The following is a 20,609-nucleotide window of genomic DNA, read 5'->3' on the forward strand; positions in this document are numbered from 1 at the left end:
AACTATAAAACATTGGCAGCACATTGTACTACGTATTTGTATTTAGAAATATGTCCAGCGGGGGGCAGTACATTTTGAGAGGAAGTTAAAGCGGAAGTAGAAAGCGGTCTTGTTGTTATCGCGCGTAGCACGCAGCACTTTTGCTGTGAAAATGCGCATCGAAAAGTGTTATTTCTGCTCGGGTCCGGTATACCCGGGACACGGAGTGATGTTTGTCCGAAACGACTGCAAGGTATGAAACGTCCGCGTTCCGTCACAAGTCGGGTTAATAAGCGTTTGCCTTGAAATTAGCCAGTCAAGTGGTCGGCTAATGTTGGTGTGTTAATACAACGTGCTCGCGTTTACTTCGAAAGTCGGTAAATTATTCGACTTGACAGGCTATCTTTTCTAAATTTTAATTATCTGTAGCCCAGTCGATGAGTTGTTTTTTTAGTGGCTGGATGATGTGCCAATCTGTTGTGCGCTTTTATGAAGCAACGTGGTGAGGCCCTGGCATTTAAACAAGCACAGGCAGTAGATATATACTATGAGGTTCTTCATGCGGGGAAATAGCGCCCACTAACGCCAAATGTATGCAATTACTGCTGTTAGAGTCCCAAAGCTACTAAGTTTTTTTTGGACTTTTTTAAAAAGAAACGTCACAATTCACTGAACTCAAACGTTATCCTACTGAATTGAATTCAGTAGGATAACGTTTGAGTGCGGGTGTACAAAATGAAAAGTAGGGATTTGAAGAAAAAAATGCAGACAAATTGAAAAAAAATATTACTAATCAATTCCTAAGATTGTCAATTTGGGTTCCTCTAACTGTAATCTGTAATCATTTGGTTAGGAGTTTCTAAATATGTCAATTCCTTCGAAGTGTTAAGACTTTTTTCTTTAATTTATGGTTCTTCTGGTGTAGTCATTCAGATTCTGCAAATCAAAATGCCACAAGAATTTCAAGAAGAAGCGTAACCCCAGAAAGATCAGATGGACCAAAGCGTTCCGAAAGGCATCTGGAAAGGAATTGACAGTGGTCAGTTAAAGTATTTATTAACAAACTATGCACACTTGTGGTTTGTTACTGACAGCGTTCACGTTGTTTCTTTTCAGGATAATTCTTTGGAGTTCGAGAAACGCAGAAATATACCTGTTAAATATACCCGCAAGATGTGGGATAAGACAGGTGTGGATCTCGTCAAGTTGTGCAGGTTTGTTTTTTTCTTTTTTGCCTCAAATTGACAATCCTGTCACTTTACAGTGGAAGCCATGAAGAAGGTGGAGGAAATCAAACGGAAACGGCAGGCAAGATTCATCATGAACAGGTGGGCACTTCTTTCAGCTTCAACTACTATTCATCTTCATCATATGCAGATACCATTGAATTATGTCTCGTTTAAACAGATTAAAGAAGGGCAAAGAGTTGGAGAAGGAAGCAGATATCAAGGAAGTGAAGAAGAATATCCACCTCATCAAAGCTCCACACGCAGGTACATATTCAGGCGTAAAATTAAAAGCAAGTTTTACTCATTCGGTGAAATTACAGAAATTTAAATCAATTCTTTGTTTTTACAGGAAAAATCAAGAAAATGGAAGACAAAATGTTGCAGAAAATACAACAAGATGTGGAAATGGGAGAGGAAGATCTTTAAATGTCAACAGACTTTTCATTTTCAGGCCACTTGCGTTACAAATGCTTTATGATGGACATTCTTGTGCAGTCAGTTTTAGGTGTTATACAAAACATAACGTATAAAGTAAATGTAGAAAAGACAACAAATAACAATAAACACTTTTCTTTAAAAAAAAGTGGTGCTGCTTCTTTTGTGTCCTGATATGAATGCTGCCGCATATTTCCTGCTATCCTTACCCTCCCGTCCTCAGTTTAATTTAAAAAAATATTCATTCAAATGTGTTTTAAAAAAACAATGATCAGTCATAATAAATAATATAATGGAGAACTCGTGTGCACTCATTGTCCATAACATTTTAAGTCATTTAGCCCACACTTAGTATAGCATTTTTATTTGAAAATGTTATAACCAATAAAAACATGCTGAAGTGCCCCAACCTAAAGACATTTACAACAATTTTTCATCAAAAGTGACATTTCATAAAAGACAATGATATCTATCATAAGCATTCCTTCATGTGTATGACAAATGTCCTAAAATAATGGCATCTAACGACTGTATTCAACCCGAAATGTTAATATTTTGGCCAAATGAGGACGCCAGAGCTTTAAAGGACTTCTATATTTTTCTTTTTAATAAATAATCCGTTTTCCTGCAAAGGGTTAAACAACTGACGTCGCCAAAGAGATCCATAAAGGGCGTTTCAGGCCATCGGAGTCTCTGGGATCGATTATGCAGCCTTGAAATTCCATCTCAGCAGACCTCATAAAGGCTAAAAGCTCAAACTTCATATTTCAGGGTTGACAAAAACGAACAATGTCCGAGGAAACTGAAGTCGTAACTACAACGTTGGAAGAACATCAGGTAAAGTATTTTTTGGAGGGAACTCGAAATTTGCTTGGTGAACACTAAGCTAGTTAGCCTTTAGCTTCTCTAGGCTAGTGCGAACAAATGGATGATAATACTAATGGGCCAATTAGAGGACATGCTTACCAGCTAAAGTGAAATAAACACAGTCCAGTGAGAGGCAACATACTATTGTTGTTCTAAAAGTCAGGTTTTATGTGACTTTCATTGCGCTTGTTTCGAAAATTGATCAAAAGTATTTGGGCATTGTTTCCATAGGAAATGGACGATACGGTTGTGAGTCCTGAGAAAGCAGAAGAGGCCAAGTTAAAAGCCAGGTACGCCGGCCTGGGAGCCAAACCCGGCGGATCGGATTTCCTGAGAAAAAGACTTCAGAAGGGGGTGAGCGTCGTCATTATTGCAACGGATCGTCTCCATTCAAATCTGATTGAGACACTGATTGAATGTCTTCTCATCGTCAATGAGTTTTACAGATTCGATTTTTTCTCGTTCACCCAGCCCAAGTATTTTGATTCCGGCGACTACAACATGGCCAAGGCCAAAATGAAGAATAAACAGTTGCCGTCATCCCTGTCGGAGAAGGCCGAGATCACCGGTGGACACATTCCGACGCCTCAAGACCTCCCTCAGAGAAAAACTTCCATTGTGACAAGCAAACTAGCAGGCTGACAAGTTTGCTCTTTTTCACCTCTCTTCCGGTTTCCAGCACTGAGATAAACCTGACTACCTACCTTCTGCTGTATTTTCACCTCTACATATATATCGATTCTTTTCAACCCATTTCAAAGTTGACTGTGTATTGGGTTTAATTGCAAAGACTTGAAACGCCCAACCTCTCAAATTGCCTTAATTGAAGCAAAACAGTTTCTTCAGCAATACCCGCTGTCCCAAAGTCTTATTTGTCAATTATGTTGCTGTTTAGCATGAATTGTTTCGGATTTTATCAGAAGAAAACTCCCAGTTGAGATGTGTCTGGGGTGTACGTGTGCATGTGCAGTCAGAATGTGCCATTTGTTTTGTAAATAAAATATTTGTTTTGCATAAAATTGCCTGTGGAGTGGTTCTTAAAATGCTAGTCCCATGAGCTAAGAGAGCGAATTTGATTCGTTGACACACTTGAGGAATTTACCTCCAATCCAGGTATATTTGTATAATAATTCACCTGTGCTGTGGCAGTGTAAAGAGAATAACATTTGTATATAAATAGCAATGCGCAGCCCTTCAAGTCAAAGTGGATTGGAAACTTTCAACCGTTTACAGTGCACTCATTGGCTGCCATTGATGTCACTTCAAAGCCATTAATCCCATTTTAAATTAATTGGATGTCTATCATCAATGAAACAATGGATTTTTTTAAAAATTAACCTTAAAGTGTTATTGGGAGCCACAGTTTATTTCCTTTTTTTAGCATGTTATTGCTTTATTCAATAAAAATCTTGATTCATGAAAAATATAATTATAATTGATATTTAGTGTTCATAGGTGGACATAATGGGTTATGTGGGCTACACTTGTTTACCAAATCTTAATATTTTGGCCTACGTGTTGCTACAAAATAAGATCACCTATGTAGAAGCCAGCTCTTAATGAGGTAATTTGTTTAAGCACCAAAAATAGTCACTTACCATGTACTAAAGGGCTAAGGGTTTTTATTTAAATGCCTTTCAACTATATGGAATGTTGTCATAACATGTTTTCCTTTAACTCATGAGGTGCCATTAACGACAATAGACGTCGAGTTCATTTGGTCATACCACAGCCAGTTTATGAGCTGGTGTTTTTTGTAAAAAAAAGTTGGTGTTATTCTCGGTGTGTTTTTTATTTCCAAAAGCTATTTTGGTGTTCAGTTTCCACTTTTGGCCGCTAGAAGGCGCTTGGACGCTATTCTTATTAGTATTCAAAGGGTACTGAATGCGTTTGTGACCAGACGCTACTGAGTAGCGTTTCGTTTAAACTACTTAAACATAGCTTAAAATTGCTATATTTTTAAGTACAAGACTATCAGTGGTCATATATCACACAATCCTGCAGTTTTAAAGTTATTGGGTGGCGAAGAAAGCTGACGGCGTCTGCACAGGTGGAAAAACGTCGATAAATCTGTATTTAACGCCATGGCTGGCGCAGAACTTTACACCAAGGTAAGTTTTTCTCACTTTGTCATTCAACTCTCTCCTCCTCTGCTTGAATTATGTCTCGTAAATCCATAAATGGGGGTACATATTTTGTTTTTGTTGCGTCCTCTGTTTACCAGTGCTGTGCTCTATGTTTAGAGGTAAAAGTTACCCCTGTACTTTATGGTACTATTATCTTTGAATGAATGCTCCATATTTCAAATCCAATATCTGTATTTTCTAACTACTTATTTGACCCTTTCTTAACCCGTTATAGGGAAGTGACTATTTTTTTGTAATTAAAAAAAAAGAATTCCGTAGAGACCTGGCGTCCACAAATGTGAACATCAAATCTTAACATTTGGTTGTTATCAAGTGTGACCTATATGAGCCAAAATGGCCATGATCGAGGGGAAATGGAGGACCAAATCCAAAGGGACAAGTAGGCAGTTGAGGGAAACAGGGCCAAAACCCCCATTTGATACTTAAAAAGCTTTATAGTACACTGTACCGTATCCATCATAATAGCTGTTTTTAATATTAATGTAGGTAAATATACGATGTAACTGCAAGTGAGTGTCAGTCCTCGCTGTTTAAATGGATTGGGTGTCTATTGGTGTCAATGACACCGAAACACTGCCAGTCCTTCAATGTCGAATGTGTTTGATTGACCCTGCGTCTCCTACTATTGTATAAAGGATGCTCGCGTGTGGCTCCCAGACGCCGTGGAAGTGTGGAAGTCAGCAGAGCTCCTCAAAGATTACGCTCCTGGTGATCAGACGTTATTTCTACTGTTGGACGATGGCACTGTAAGTTACAGTGGAAAAATAGTACAAAACAATGAATACACATTGATAACAGTCCTATACAGAAAGAAGCCTTTTTCTGCTATAAAAAAAGCTAATGATGTTTTCTGATTAATTTGTGGTCCAAAATTTTCAACTACAAATATTATGCTAAGGGTGTGTTCACTTTTATCGACACTCAAATGTGAGAATAAGAGGCAAAACAAAGCATTGCACCTTAGCAGCTAAGAAAGACAAGGGCAGACATGGAAGAACACAGTGCTTGAAAGAATTTGACTGTAGAGCTTCAATTTCGAGTTGGGGCATGCAGGTGTATAGGGACTTAAGGCAGAGTTATCTTGCACAAGGACGTTCCTCCGTAACTGTAAATCATTATTTCATCATCTTCTTGGCCCTAGTCTTAACTGTGTCTGGTGTTTTTGATTTTATAGGAAGTGGAACACAAAATAGATCCCCGAAGAAATCATTTGCCGCCTCTACGGAACCCCAATATCCTGGTGGGGGAAAACGACCTCACGGCCCTCAGCTACCTCAATGAACCGGCGGTCTTGCACAACATCAAAGTGCGCTTCATTGACTCCAGGCTGATTTACACGTACTGTGGTAATGAGTGTCGTCACGTCTGACTCAACGCTATCTGTTTCTCTAGACTTTGGAGTCATTGCTCACTGCATGATCTTGATTATTGTGGGGCAAGTTGCCCTTAAAGGAACACACACTAAAATATATATATTTTTGCTATATACAGGCATCGTTCTCGTCGCCGTCAACCCTTACGAGAGTCTGCCCATCTATGAGGCTGATATCATACACGCCTACCACGGGCAGAACATGGCCGACATGGATCCTCATATATTTGCGGTGGCTGAAGAAGCGTACAAGCAGATGGCCAGGTTTTTTTTTCTCCCATGTATAATCATTTGACTTCTACTCCCTGAGAATTATTGTCATCGATGTGTCTTACATCTTCACGCAGAGATCAACAGAATCAGTCCATAATCGTAAGTGGTGAGTCAGGAGCTGGTAAAACCGTCTCCGCTAAGTACGCCATGCGTTACTTTGCTACGGTCAGCGGTTCCTCTGGTGAAGCTGATATTGAGGAGAAGGTCCTGGCCTCCAATCCCATCATGGAGGTAATCAACTAATGTGGTCCATTAGATGCTCTTACACAAAGATGAGATCTAATAAGAGCTGTAGCCAAAATGTTGACATCACGTTTGAATCTCCAATATTGTTCCGAGCCTTTGTGTGTATTTCTTTCAGGCTCTCGGTAATGCTAAAACAACCAGGAACGACAACAGCAGTCGCTTCGGGAAGTACATCGAGATCGGGTTTGATAAGAAGCATCGTATCATTGGAGCTCACATGAGAACTTACTTACTGGAAAAGTCAAGAGTTGTTTTTCAGGTATAGTTTGCATCCCACCTCTGTTTATATATTCGATTTGCTGCATTCGTGCAAGATGATATTCCTATTTTTGCGTAAATGCATGCATCTGCTTTACTTTCAGGCCCATGGAGAAAGGAACTATCATATATTTTACCAATTGTGTGCCTCATCTCATTTACCAGAATTTAAAACCTTCAAATTAGGTTGGTGGAATTTAGAAACAACATCTTAACTTGATTCGGTTTGAGAATACTGTTGTTTACTACTGAATTTTCACCCGTTTCAAGCTGATGCAGATGATTTTCACTACGCTAACCAGGGTCGCAATCCAATCATTGAAGGTGTGGATGATGCCAAAGATATGTGTACCACAAGAAGAGCCTTTTCATTGTTAGGTGAGTCTAAAAAATGCTTCATCAGAACAGAACACAACCATTTTCAGGCTACTGCATAAATACAAGGCCTACTAATTTCACTCAAAAACACATTACGAGGTATTCAACACAAAATTTTAATTTGTGGTGTTTTTGGTTAGAAGCTAATCTAACGGCTAGCAAGATAGAGAATGACAATAAGAAGTGTAGCTTTGTCTTCATACTTTTTACTTTCATAACTAGAAACCTCTTGGGTAAAAGTCCATGAAACAAAAAAAGGTAGACCTTAAAATGAAATTAAATTGAAATTGACCCTGAAAAACCCTACCCTCAATATTTTTTTTAATTTTTTTTAATCGTGCAAGTTTAATTGTTTCAAAATTGATATTGCACAATAGCTTCCTCCAGTGGTTGAGTTATTGCCAGTGAGACAACCAACGCCATTGTCCCATACATCCATTCATTTTTTTTCTACCGCTTATCCTCCCAAGGGTCGCTGGTGGTGCTGTAGCTTACCCCAGCCAGTTTTGGGTAGCAGGCAAAGGACACCCTGAATTGGTTGCCAGCTAATAGCAGTGTCCCTTACATATTCCCATGTTTTTATTTCAGGAATCAGTGAAAGCCATCAGATGGAAATCTACCAGATATTGGCAGCCGTTCTTCATCTTAGCAATGTAGAGGTGAACGATCATTCAAGAAGGGGAAGCACCATTCTGGTAAATACAAACATCAGAGGGTTGAGGGAGAGTTTCTTATAGATTCCTTGTGTTGTTACCTTACTTATCTTTAGCCAGACGATGCCCACTTGGTGGTCTTCTGCGAGTTGATGGGTGTGCCCTGTGAAGAAATGGCCCACTGGCTCTGCCACAGGAAACTCCAGACGACCACGGAAGTATACATCAAAGGTGTCTCTAAGATTGATGCGGTCAACGGCCGAGACGCTCTGGCCAAACACATTTACGCTCGACTCTTCAGCTGGATTGTTGGCTGCGTAAACAATGTGCTCAGAACCACCGAAAAACGAAACTCTTTCATTGGCGTTCTGGACATTTATGGGTATGTTCTATTATCATGAAGGCTTATTTCTTTTGCCATTTTGTACTGTTATTTCAATTCCCGTTCAACACATTTTCCAGGTTTGAAACGTTTGATACGAATAGCTTTGAACAGTTTTGCATCAACTACGCCAACGAGAAGCTGCAGCAGCAGTTCAATCTTGTACGTATATTAATTTTTCATCATCTCTTCAAAACATTGCGTTGTATCAACCGTCACTGTTTGCGTCCCCCAGCACGTCTTCAAATTGGAGCAGGAAGAGTACATGCAAGAGCAGATTCCGTGGACGTTGATTGACTTCTACGACAACCAACCGTGCATCAATCTCATTGAGGCCAAGTTGGGCATTCTTGACCTTCTGGATGAAGAGTGCAAAGTAAAATACTACTTTTGTTTGGTTCTTTTATGATGATTAATAGCAATTTAGTGAGAACTCACACAGTGAGTGAGTGGTCACCACGTTGGCCTTGCAGTTCTGGGGTCGAGGGTTCAATCCAAAGTGAGTCCTCAATGTGTGGAATTTGTATGTTCTCTCTGGGCTTGCGTGGGTTTTCCTCAGGTACTCTGGGTTCCTCCCATATCCCAAAAACATTCAGCGTAAGATGATTGATCACTCTAAATTGGCCTTAGGTATGAGTGTGAGCGTGAATGGTTGTCAGTCTCCTTGTACCCTGTGATGGGCTGGCCACAGACTCAGGGTGTCCCCCGCCTGGTGCCAATAGTTTGCTGGGATTGGCTCCAATATGCAGGCTCCCAGACAAACAGATTCTTGTGAAGTATAGTATGGAAACTCTCTCAGTTTTTCCCCTCTTTCCATAGATGCCAAAAGGCTCTGACGGCTCATGGTCCCAGAAAATGTACAACACCCTGTTAAAGCAAAACACTCACTTTGATAAACCGAGGTTATCAAACATTGCTTTCATAATCCACCATTTTGCAGATAAGGTAAGATCATTCAACTTTTTAAAAGTAAAAAGATGTTGTTCTGGAAATCGTTTGTCCTGTTCTCCTACTCTTGCCACCTAAATAGAAGTTAACTCCATAAAAAATGTTTTCCTTGCACTGCATCATTTCCGTCTGCCAAAGATGGATGACTCAAATGTTCTAACCAACCTTTAGTTTCTATGCCAATACTAACAATGACTTGATTCACCCGGACATTCGGTTGCACTGTATTAGCGAGCCAATTTCAACATGATGATTAGGAACTTTGCTCATTTAACACAAGATAATTTTTTGTGCCCAGGTGGAGTACCACTGTGAAGGTTTCCTGGAGAAAAACAAGGACACGGTCAACGAGGAGCAAATACATGTGTTACAAAAAAGCGAGGTGATTTCATTTGTGACCACCGCTATTGTGCTTAGCAGAACTTCCTTTCATAGTCCTAATTCGTGTCCAACGGTCATTCAAAGGAAGTCGTTTTCATGACCCATTCAGCTTGCAATTCAGTGGAAAATTCACACACCCAAAATTTGTTCAAATTGTTCTTCCAGCTCAATTGGAGGAAATAAACTACACATTGATGTTGTCCTGTATAGATAGCAAATTAGGCCATCTAGTGGCCACTGATATAAAGGACTTACGTATTTTGTTTCGCAGTTTGAGTTCTTACTGAAGCTGTTTGTGGGGACAGAAAAAGCAACAAGTTCCGGTAAGAAACCCGCTACTAGCGTTACTGGAAGATCTGGTCAGTTACAGAGAGCTAATAAGAAGACTGTGGGACTGCAGGTGAGGTCAGAAACAGGTGATGACTAGAATTTTCCATTTCTAATGAATTACACTCCCTTTTATATTTGACCAATAGAACAGAGAAAGCTTCATATTTTTAAAGCGGTTCCCCCTTTTTTGTTATTGTTGAAAATGTATGTCCTCTATTCCCCAGTTTCGCCAATCTCTACATTTGCTGATGGACACTCTTAATGCTACAACTCCTCACTACGTACGGTGCATCAAACCGAATGACCACAAAGTGCCATTCAGGTGAATTTAAATAAATAAATAAATACAGATTTGACAAGAATCTTGAATAGCACATTTGCTCAAAGGGCAAACAACATTTAGAAAATTTGACCTTCATCTAATAGCTGGTTGCTCAAAGTACTTAGGTAAGCAACTGGAGCATTTCTTGGAAACCATCACATTTGAATATAAAATTTAAAAAAAATGTTTGTATATACTAGGGAAGTCGCCATATTGACTTTTTTTGACTTCCGATCCAACCTGATTCTTTTCATGATAGGTTGTTTTTTTTACTTAATTTTTTTCTTTAGTGTTACACATCAGGAAAAGGAAATTCTTTCTCTTTTCGATTGGTTAAGAAAATCTTGCACATGACATTGACACAAACAATATCTTTCACTTTAATCAAGCTTGGATCCTATAAGGGCAGTGCAGCAACTACGAGCATGCGGCATCCTGGAAACCATCCGAATATCAGCTGCCGGGTTTCCATCCAGGTTTCAGTGGCAGACACATGCTTGAAAATTGACCTTTGATGATTTAAGTAGTAGAAACTATGTGTCTGAATGTTTTAGATGGACCTATCAGGAATTCTTCTGTCGTTACCGCGTCCTTATGAAGCAAAAAGATGTGCTTCCTGATGGAAAGCAGACTTCTCAAAATCTTCTAAAAAAGCTCATCCAGGTGTATATCAATTGCAGGACCTCAGTCATAACTTTGTCTAGATTGATGGCACTAATATTTGGATTTGTTTGCCAGGACCCGAACCTGTATCAGTTTGGTAAAAACAAGATATTCTTCCGAGCTGGCCAGGTGGCCTTCTTGGAAAAGCTGCGTTCCGAGTGGCTACGAAGGGCTTGCGTCAGTATTCAAAAGACCATCCGCTGTTGGCTGGCCCGTAAAAAATTCCTGAGGATGAAGCAATCTGCCATCACCATTCAAAGACACGTACGGGGTCACCAGGCACGCAGGTGAACAGACTGATTTGCAATCAGTCCGAGAAGAAAACATTGAGTATTTTTTAACATGAAATGTTACCTTTGCTTCCCCAATTTCAGTTACGTTACATTTTTGCGGAGAACAAAAGCATCCCTCATCATACAGCGCAACGTTCGAATGTGGGCGGCCAGAAGAGCCTACCGAAAGTTGCGCTCCGCAGCTGTTGTCGTTCAGTGCTTCTTGAGGGCCTTTGCAGCCAGAAAGCTGTATTATAAGGTAATGTCCACATGGAATTTAAATTTCTTGGTGCATAAATACGTTCTAGGCAATGAGTTAGCCATAAGATCACAAATTGACCTTGTAAATGATCACTTTCAGATATTGTATGAGGAGAAGGCTTTGGTCATCCAAAAGTGGGTGAAAGGCTGGTTGGCAAGACAGCGCTATCAACGTTCTAGGGAAGGTATCATCCTGCTGCAGAGCTGTGTGCGTCGTATACTGGCCAAAAAGGAATTGAAGAAGCTGAAGGTTGAGGCGCGCTCTGTGGAGCATCTCAAGAATCTCAATGTTGGCATGGAGAACAAGATTATGCAATTGCAATGCAAGATAGATGAGCAGGTGAGAATATTCAGTTTCTGGGTATCATCTTATTTTGTCATACTGGATATGACAACACGGCTGAATTTACGATACAGGTCAAGAAACATCTCAAACCTTGCTTATTGGGCACTTTTTACAAAGACATTTACAAAAAAAAAGTAAACTTTACAGTGGTATTCGAGGCTATTCCCACATTGCATTTTTGTTTCTATTAATTTTAAGGGGATTTATTTGGTTTGTATTATTCAATCATTCATTTAAAACAATTTCCATGAAAAAATATTTTTAAAATGATAAATAATGAATAATTTACAAATTAACATAATTCATATAACTAAAAAACATTCAAGACCAAAAATAGTCACCTCTTGAAATTAAAAATCGGTTTAGAATTTTTTGTAAACGTTTCTTGCAACAATGTGAGCTGATATCTTAATCTACATTCTTTTATTATTTATAAGGAAATCGCAAGTCACACTGAAGTAGTAGACGTTTTACTTTTTAAAAAAAAATTCTGAGACCAAAAGATTTATACGGTATAGCATGAACAATAAAATGGATAACGACGGGCTATATCGGTGTCTTTTAACGCAATATAAGTCGCAGGCTCAGCCAAACTGAAAAAAGTGTGACCCTTAGTGCAGAAAATACGGTACTTCATTTCAATTCATGATGGAATTTACAGAAATAATTCGACACTAATTCAATTAAGCATATGGAAATACTAGCAATGTGGAAGATTAACTCTGCTATTGATGGCGATAGACAAACGCATCCCGGTCAAAACGTATTGGACACCTATTGGCGTCATTGGCACTGAAGGAGGTATTGCTGTTTATCTACTATGAGAAAAACAGACAACTTGCCTTAAAACACTGTACTCGTTGGGCGTTGTCATCACATGCCCACCATGTGTTTCCATGTCCCCACAGCACAAAGACGTCAGAGTGCTCGGCGAGAAACTGAATGCGGCGCTCAAGACCCATGACATGGAGAAAGCTCGTCACGGCAAAGAGATAGAAAGCCTTCAGAAATTAGAGCAAAAGGCGCGAAGCGAGGTAGAAACTCTCCCCTCGCTAATGGAGCAGCTCTCATTTCTCCAGCAGGAGCTGGAGAACACTCGTAATGAAAAGGAAATCCTGGAAGATCAGAATAACTTCTACAAGGAACAGACACAACAGGTCGGCCTTTTGCTTTTCCCCCTTATTTTATTATTTCACGTCTTCATGGAATTGAATGGCATGCCATGGCGCCCGCCAACCCTCAAAGGTCAATGTTGAATCAACTGTATTATGCTGTATTCTCTGCTGCTACGACCACATGACAGATTGCTGGATGGAGAAAAAGCTACATGTATTTATTTAGTAAATATTTAACATCATACATAACAGCAATTCAGTATTACTACGATTCACAAAGTTACAAAATACAGTTTAATCTTGTAACGCTACCTATAGCTAGATAGCATATATATTAAAAAAATATTTTTGGGTCACTATTCCCACTGTTTAGCTGCATTCCCTGAAAAAATATCACAAAATAAAATTTCCTTGTGGCAGTTTAAAAATGTTTCAGCCTTTAAAGAGACTCTGATTTTCCATTTTTAGTACAGTGTAAGTAGCTGAACAGGACACGCTAACGAAAGAATATAGTATTACCTTAATGGTGAACAAATAGCAATAATTTGCTTGACATTCATTTGGAAAGCAGCAAAGAAAGTCAACATTTTTAAATTGTTTTCTGATCTGCCCCCAGGTGGTAGAGGATTTAAACATGAAGAACACCTTGCTGAATGATGAAAAGGAAGACCTTCATCAAATCATTACGGATCAAAAACAACAGATGACAGGTAATCAAAATGAAAGTTTGGAAAATTGGCTTTCTAATTGACCTCTTTAAAATAAAACGTGTGTTATCAGAGATTAAAGCCGAGGTGGAAAACATTGAAAAACTACAGGAAGAGTTAGCTGAAGAGCGCTCCCGCTATCAAAACCTACTGAGTGAACACCTACAACTACAGGAGCTTCATGAAGATCTAAAGGAAGAATTGCAGCTCAGGCTGGTGAGACATTTTTTTTCATCTCTGTTTTGTTTCCCACATTAAAAGAAATATTTTTGATCGACAGAGTCCAAGCAAGTCATTTCACGAGAGATCGGAATCCAACGACTCGCCGGAATGTAGTCCAAAGATTAACTCAACTAAGGGACAGAACAGCTCAGGAGACAATGCGGTAATGTACTAACCAGGACAATAACACACATTATGTGACCCATCATGTATAGAGATTAGATTAGTCACAGTTCGTTAAGATAAAAATTATTCTCTAAAACATGGCCTAACTACAGTGTTATGAAAAGTTTTGCCCCCCTGACATTTTCTGTCATTTTAATTTTTTCATCATCGGGTTGCCCTACGGCAAAATGGCATTTTGTGTTTTTATAGAATAAGACCTCCTCCACTGTAGATCTGCCTCTCATCCTCAAACTCCAGAGAAGAGTGACAGAACTAGAGAAGGACAAACAGTCATTGCAGCGACAGTTAGATGAGAAGAAGGAACAAGGGAAAGAACCTAAAGTATGTCCTTGCCACGATTAACGTAGTTTGATGTTAGTGCCAGTTGTTCATTTTATTGTTGTCCGTTTCTTAACAAAGGACGTAGAGGAGATAACTGTCGGCAGAGCAGAACTGGATTTGCAGACACTTAAGGTAAAAACATTGAATGAAGGTAGTATCAACATGTACAGGTTATGTTTGCAATTTCACAATGACACAACTTTATTTAGAGTCAAGAGCTGGAGTCTGAGAATAAGAAGTTGAAGCAGGATTTGAGTCAACTGCGTAAATCTCTAACTTGCGAGAACAGCGAGCTGATGCCCCCCGCCGTGGGCTCCACCACGTACAACGTCCTGCTGCAACAACTCAACTCTTCTAACGAAGAGCTGGAGATGCGCAAAGAAGAAGTGCTTCTTCTCCAGTCACACTTGGTCCGCCAAGAGGCTATGAAATACAAGGTTAGGCTTCATGTAGCAGTTGGAATATTTATTCATCCTGGGATTAAGCTACCTCCCGCATTTCCAGGACTCTGTGCTCGCGGAGGGTGTAAATTTAGACCTTAGTGATGTTCCCTCATTTCAAGATGTTGACAGGTAAGAAGAGCTCGTTGACATCATTTAAAGGAGTCATCGAGTATTCTTTATTATCTTTACATGGCAGGTCCACTGATATCCACACGTTAAATGAGGACGGAGAACTTTGGTTAGCTTACGAGGGCTTGAAGGAGACTAACAGGTGGACTGTTTTTTTGTTTTGTTTTTCATAACGAAAGTACTGCATTTTTTTTTATTGTCACTAATCCTTATCTTAGGCTTCTGGAGAGCCAGATGCACAAGCTGGAAAGGAAGCATAGTGAAAAGTACCAGAAACTCTTGGTGGAGGTGAACAACTTGACGAAAGAAAAAGAGCAGCAACAGAAGGTGTTGGCACAGATCTTGCTCCTGCCTGAACACGCTCGCGTCGAAGCGGGAATGGAGCTTGAAATCACACGGCTCACTCTCGAAAATCTGGTGGGTCGGAACTATTTGTCAGTACAGTGTGACTGTCACAATTCAAACATTTTTTTACCTGAAATATTCATATTTCACACCCCGTGTTGCTGTCTGGTCTCAAGGTTTTAGGTGTGTACGACTTTCCTAATCTAGTGTGTCTATATATTTTAGGATCTTATGGAGCAACAGGATAAACAAGACAAGACTATTACCGATTTGAAAAAACACATTCACCTGTATATGAAAAGAATAGAAGAGTTTGAAGGTGATCACTATTCCTTGCTGGCTAATTACAAATTACTACTAGTATTTGCATATATTCTGTGTGTTTTATTTGATTGTAAGGCATTTGTTTTTATTCTTAAAGTTACACGTTTCTTGACAACGTTAGCTCACATGGTGACATCCGATCCATTTTCACCGCCGACCCTCCTAGTTAAAATGGACCGGATATTTATCACCTTCAATGGCATCCGAACATGATCATTCACTGGCCATTTTTTTATGTTTTCACAAAGCGCAACATACGAAAACTTCCATCGGGGCAAATTTTCCTTCCAAAGGAGTGAGTATACCTCGCAAGGAGAGGGAGTACCAGGGAATGTTGGAGTACAAAGAGGGTGAAGAGAGCCGCCTCGTTAAACGTCTGATCTTAGGTATGACAAACCTACCCTGCTTAAGGTACAGAAGCCATCATTCTGATTGTGGGTTGTTCATTTCAGACCTGAAGGCTGGCGGTGTCGCTGTCAGCTTTCTCCCTGGCCTTCCCGCTTACATCATCTTCATGTGTCTGCGATATGCTGACAGGGTTAACGACGATCAGAGAGCAAGCACGCTGCTCAATTCTGTGCTCTGCAGTGTGAACGGAGTTATCAAGGTTGCATATAGCCATCCCACTCAATGTCCACTTATGTAACTCTTTAAAGTGCACAATAATGACTGTTAAAAAATGTTGGCTCAATTTCAGGGACAGTTCTCACTAAAGTGGATAGCTAAAGATTTTTCATCCTTTATAGAGTGATTTTTTTTTTTCTGCAATATTTTTTTCTATGATATTTGCCAATATCACAAAGTCTGCCTTCATTTGATTCAACACAATCTTTCCAAATTGATGTATTCTTACACTACATATTTTGTTGTTTTCTTTCCATAGAAGCGTGGAAAGAATTTTGACGTGTCGTCTTTCTGGTTATCCAACACTTCCCGACTCCTGCACTGTCTTAAGCAGTATAGCGGGGATGAAGTGAGCATAAGTCGAAGCATCTGCAAAAGATGGCTAAGTTACACCCAAACACACATTTTACCTTTGGCGTAACCTTCTGCTTCGCAGATGTACAAGACTCACAACACACCGAAGCAGAACGAGCATTGCCTGACCAACTTTGCACTGACAGAGTATCAGAATGTTTTTGCCGACCTCGCCGTCCAAATTTACCGCCAGCTGATAAAAAGCATGGAGGACAACTTGCAGCCTCTCATAGGTGACATGACCAATCCCACCTGCACGTTTACAATGACACAAAATGCTTTGACCTTGTTTGTCGCGTGCAGTGTCCAGCATGCTGGAGCACGAGGACATCCAGGGGGTTTTAGGTTCCAAACCCAGCGGTCTGAGGAAAAGGAGCTCGAGTTCACCAGAGGAAGACGCGGTGACGGTGGACGTCTTACTGCAGCAACTGGGCCTCTGGTATACCACTATGGTTAGGCACGGGATGGACTCTGGCCTCATTAAACAAGTGGTCCGCCAGCAGTTTTACATCATCTGTGCTGTCACCATCAACCACCTCTTGCTCAGGAAGGACATATGCTCGTGGAGTAAAGGACTCCAGATAAGGTAATGATCTTATTTTCCTATATTTTCAAAGACATTGCGAGAATGAAATATACACTCACTTGAGGCTTCACTCATATTTGTTCTGTGACTACGTTCTCAACTGAAAAGAGGCCTTTCTCAAGGATTTAAACACTGTCGGAGTTGAATGTTGTGCTAGCCGTTGCGAAACCTAAAGCTAAAGCAGCATCATGCAATTGGTATAATCTCTGGAGTGCAGAAATATTTGACATTTGGATGTGGTTCTTGTTTGTTCACTAACTAGCTATAGCTGTCTAGTTAAATTCCTTAAAATTGTTTGCAGTAGCCTGAAATAAATACAAAATGTTTGTTTAAAAAATGTCTTCAAGCTGCAATAACCCTTTGTAGTAGTACAGTGCAACATATTTTAGTGATTCTTTTGTGTGCCACTGGAGGGCACCGGTGTACCATCAGCGGAACAGTTATCAATCAAAATCTAACAGAAGCTAGAAATTCATGATTATTATTCATTCTAAACAGATACACCAAATGTTGTTACTGTAGACCAGGGTTAGGGAACCTATGGCTCGGGAGCCATATGTGGCTCTTTTGATGGGTGTATATGGCTCTCTGCTAACCTGTGTGGTAAAATATGGGAACCGCTGGTGAGAGACCACCTAAGTCCCGAACGCACCAATGGGAGCGTCACACTGTGGCGCCGACACTATCTCTTGAGGTTTTTGAATCATAATTTTTCTTCATTATGCTCTTCTGCATGCATGCTGTCATTGATACTCATTGATTAGCAACAGTGAAAAAATGTTCTTAAAAGAATTCAGACTTTTTTTTTTACTTTCAAAGTGGTGAAATGATTAATAAATCCACACATTTTCAAGTATTTTTACTTTTAAATTCTGAGTATGGCTCTCAAGGAATAATGTTTGACAATATGAATTGTTTATGGCTCTCTTCGCCAAAAAGGTTCCCGACCCCTGCTGTAGACCATTGGTAAGAGACAGAAGTGAGGTCACCTGGTAAAATGTCCACTGTTTCTGGTGTGTGTTCAGGTACAATATGTGGCAGTTGGAGGAGTGGCTGTCAGAAAGGGAGCTGAGCGATTGCGGCGCCAAAGAAATGTTGGAACCTCTCGGCCAGGCCGCGCAGCTTTTACAAATCAAGAAAAAGACTGAGGCGGATGCCCAAGCGATTTGCAACATGTGCACTGGTCTCACAACTTCACAGGTCTGTCATCAGCCTGTTTTTTGTCCCCACACGGAACGAAAATGTTGTTTTGATCGTGTTCCCTTCATTGTAGATTGTGAAAGTGTTGACGCTCTACACTCCCGTGATTGATTTTGAAGAGCGCGTGACAACCGACTTCATCGCCACCATTCGAGTGAGCTGTTATGACAGCAACACTTGTGCTCCTTTTACACTCCTCAAATGATTAACCGCTTCCATTTTTTTTACCTCACAGAACATCTTGAAAGACAGAGAAGAGTCATCAACACTGATGATGGACGCCAAGAAAGACTTTTCTGTAACGCTTTCCTTCTCGCCCTCCTCTGTGGCACTGGAGGATATCCAGATCCCCGCCAGCCTAAATTTGGACTTTCTCCACCGCATCTAGGGCCAAAACTTACGGTATTTATATGTTAAAGGGAAAGACAAGGTGTAGTATAAATAACATTTATATAAAAGACAGTTGCTCAAAGTACAGACGCTCCCCTACTTACGAACATACGACTTACGAACAACGGTACATGCGAACATGTCTGCAAATTGCGTTTATGTCAAAAAATGTTCGTAAGTTCGATTTTGTATTTTTTCCCTGTAGTGCTTCTTTCCGCTGCTAAAACCGACGCTTGGCGCTGTGAGAGCTCAGCTCACCCAGCATGTACCTTCTTCTGTCCAATTCGTTGCAATGCGGAAGTGCGTGAACGTATCTCCAGTGCGCAAAGAACCTTTTTCATTTGTATCATTAAATATCTCGTGCATCCATTATTGAATATGGTTGGTAAAAAGCGAAAGGCTTCTATTGAGGGAGATGCAAGGAAGAGGCAAGCCATTTCATTTGAAATGAGTGGCAATAATAACGAAGCTTGATGCGTGTTGCACGGGAATACAACTTGAATCGTTCGACCGTCAGTACCATTTATAAACAGAAAGATCGAGCAGCAGGACCCAAATATTGAACGTTGCACAAAGTTTGCAAATCAATTGAATGATGCCATACAGTGCTACCGCATCATTTATGATGAAAAAAAGAAAACTGCAATCGTCATTAGATAGCTTCTTTCGGTCAGTTTCTAGTAAATCTCTCTCTCTCTAATGTATGTATACAGTACTGTATGTATTCTCTCCATTTTATTAAATGTTTTTTCAGTACAAACCAATGCGTGTTACCTATACAAGCCTTAAACATACAAATGCACTTATATAAACCTTCAATATACTTGTATAGGCCTTAAACATAAATTATAAAACAAAATATAGCACTCAATCAACTTACAAACAAATTCAACTTATGAACAATCGCTCGGAACCTAACTAGTTCGTAAGTAGGGGAGCGTCTGTATTGAAATATACAGACTTCAAGTTACATAGACCTCTAATAATGGAGAAAATAATCTTTAAATCAATTAAGTTTATGAGCACAGCCATTTTTTATGTCAGTTATTCCAACACACGTACACAAGCGAGCACTCTAATAATGGATATGAATCACATTTCAAGAAAGATTGGGTTCATTTGGGATGGTAATATTATACATTGTCACTTTTTATTGTTCTTTTTCTCCACTATGACTTGAATTTAATTTTATTTTGTAACCCTTTTCTCCTGAGATGGACATCAGCAAAGTCTTGTCTTTCCCTTTATGTTTTCATCACATTTCGTATCAAACTATTTATTCACAGGCCGCATAAATACAAATGGTCTATTTAAGGAAATATGTCAGACTGTGCTTGTTATGAAAATTATTATCTAGGACGTGGAACATAAGATTTTCTCAAATGTTTTCTTTTAACTCCAGTATTTGAATTTGCCTTTTTTCATATTAATAAATTAAAAATTATCGATCGTTCTTTCACATACCTCGTTTTAGGGAACTTGCCAATAATATATGTAAAGGATACGCATTAGAGATGAGTTAACTATATAATCCCACATCTTGCACGTGAATGAGATATATAATTGAGGTATTAAATATGATAACCTGGTTTGGGAGTATGCAGGTATGAAAAAAAATATTAACAAGGGAGTCTGGCATCCTGATGATTTTTTTTCTCATGTTGTCATTACAATTATTACTTAACAATTCAACTCCAAGGAAATGTATTCAGGAAATGTACCTGACAAATGTAATCGAACAGGTTTGTACACTCCAAAACTCATTTGTTGGCAAGCATGAAAAAGCTGTTGAGTTTTCTAAAAGAAATATTTCAATCTTTTGATTGGCAGCAAATTAGTTGACCAACCCAAAGTGCCCTCAAAACTACATGACAACAGACAATCTTTGGGGCCTTCACACACACACAAAAAATATTTTTGA

At 39.6% G+C, this 20,609-nt stretch overlaps 3 protein-coding genes across 4 annotated transcripts; all 3 read left to right on the forward strand.

Moving 5' to 3' along the window:
- Nucleotides 1–64: 64 nt before the first annotated feature.
- rsl24d1 (ribosomal L24 domain containing 1) lies at nucleotides 65–1,791 on the forward strand. Its single transcript, XM_077596467.1, has 6 exons — nucleotides 65–232; nucleotides 905–1,018; nucleotides 1,096–1,168; nucleotides 1,244–1,307; nucleotides 1,387–1,472; nucleotides 1,558–1,791. Exons 1-6 carry the CDS (start codon nucleotides 152–154, stop codon nucleotides 1,632–1,634), a joined length of 495 nt encoding a protein of 164 aa, XP_077452593.1. The 5' UTR covers nucleotides 65–151; the 3' UTR covers nucleotides 1,635–1,791.
- Nucleotides 1,792–2,313: 522 nt separating this feature from the next.
- arpp19b (cAMP-regulated phosphoprotein 19b) lies at nucleotides 2,314–3,529 on the forward strand. Its single transcript, XM_077595510.1, has 3 exons — nucleotides 2,314–2,480; nucleotides 2,742–2,864; nucleotides 2,982–3,529. Exons 1-3 carry the CDS (start codon nucleotides 2,433–2,435, stop codon nucleotides 3,150–3,152), a joined length of 342 nt encoding a protein of 113 aa, XP_077451636.1. The 5' UTR covers nucleotides 2,314–2,432; the 3' UTR covers nucleotides 3,153–3,529.
- An 873-nt stretch (nucleotides 3,530–4,402) lies between these two features.
- On the forward strand, nucleotides 4,403–20,402 carry LOC144071494 (unconventional myosin-Va-like). Of its 2 annotated transcripts, XM_077596680.1 has the most exons (40): nucleotides 4,403–4,621; nucleotides 5,293–5,403; nucleotides 5,832–6,003; nucleotides 6,149–6,293; nucleotides 6,377–6,533; nucleotides 6,664–6,807; nucleotides 6,911–6,992; nucleotides 7,077–7,184; nucleotides 7,773–7,879; nucleotides 7,954–8,219; nucleotides 8,300–8,381; nucleotides 8,455–8,595; nucleotides 9,039–9,164; nucleotides 9,466–9,549; nucleotides 9,820–9,948; nucleotides 10,103–10,200; nucleotides 10,590–10,676; nucleotides 10,755–10,863; nucleotides 10,939–11,150; nucleotides 11,238–11,394; nucleotides 11,497–11,736; nucleotides 12,651–12,899; nucleotides 13,474–13,567; nucleotides 13,638–13,780; nucleotides 13,845–13,949; nucleotides 14,162–14,293; nucleotides 14,372–14,425; nucleotides 14,503–14,730; nucleotides 14,798–14,865; nucleotides 14,933–15,007; nucleotides 15,084–15,282; nucleotides 15,436–15,529; nucleotides 15,783–15,920; nucleotides 15,987–16,141; nucleotides 16,418–16,507; nucleotides 16,595–16,745; nucleotides 16,816–17,098; nucleotides 18,124–18,298; nucleotides 18,372–18,452; nucleotides 18,534–20,402. In XM_077596680.1, the coding sequence occupies exons 1-40, from the start codon at nucleotides 4,595–4,597 to the stop codon at nucleotides 18,684–18,686; spliced, it is 5,451 nt and encodes a 1,816-aa protein (XP_077452806.1). In that variant the 5' UTR covers nucleotides 4,403–4,594; the 3' UTR covers nucleotides 18,687–20,402. The 2 variants fall into 2 exon arrangements, with proteins under 2 accessions (XP_077452806.1, XP_077452807.1); XM_077596681.1 differs by lacking the exon at nucleotides 10,590–10,676.
- Nucleotides 20,403–20,609: the final 207 nt, after the last annotated feature.

This window comes from Stigmatopora argus, chromosome 3, assembly GCF_051989625.1.
Source record: "Stigmatopora argus isolate UIUO_Sarg chromosome 3, RoL_Sarg_1.0, whole genome shotgun sequence".
Classification (NCBI taxonomy): domain Eukaryota; kingdom Metazoa; phylum Chordata; class Actinopteri; order Syngnathiformes; family Syngnathidae; genus Stigmatopora; species Stigmatopora argus.

What these genes read in the sequence shown, in the direction of transcription:
- rsl24d1 (XM_077596467.1), top strand. Translation starts at nt 152, where the DNA reads ATGCGCATCGAAAAGTGTTATTTCTGCTCGGGTCCGGTATACCCGGGA. An exon ending in TTGTCCGAAACGACTGCAAG is followed by an intron (nt 233 to 904) that starts GTATGAAACGTC and finishes CTTCTGGTGTAG; the next exon opens with TCATTCAGATTCTGCAAATC. An exon ending in CAAGATGTGGGATAAGACAG is followed by an intron (nt 1,169 to 1,243) that starts GTGTGGATCTCG and finishes GTCACTTTACAG; the next exon opens with TGGAAGCCATGAAGAAGGTG.
- arpp19b (XM_077595510.1), top strand. Translation starts at nt 2,433, where the DNA reads ATGTCCGAGGAAACTGAAGTCGTAACTACAACGTTGGAAGAACATCAG. An exon ending in CAACGTTGGAAGAACATCAG is followed by an intron (nt 2,481 to 2,741) that starts GTAAAGTATTTT and finishes TTGTTTCCATAG; the next exon opens with GAAATGGACGATACGGTTGT. An exon ending in GAAAAAGACTTCAGAAGGGG is followed by an intron (nt 2,865 to 2,981) that starts GTGAGCGTCGTC and finishes TCGTTCACCCAG; the next exon opens with CCCAAGTATTTTGATTCCGG.
- LOC144071494 (XM_077596680.1), top strand. Translation starts at nt 4,595, where the DNA reads ATGGCTGGCGCAGAACTTTACACCAAG. An exon ending in TCCACCATTTTGCAGATAAG is followed by an intron (nt 9,165 to 9,465) that starts GTAAGATCATTC and finishes TTTTGTGCCCAG; the next exon opens with GTGGAGTACCACTGTGAAGG. An exon ending in AAGAATTGCAGCTCAGGCTG is followed by an intron (nt 13,781 to 13,844) that starts GTGAGACATTTT and finishes TTTGATCGACAG; the next exon opens with AGTCCAAGCAAGTCATTTCA.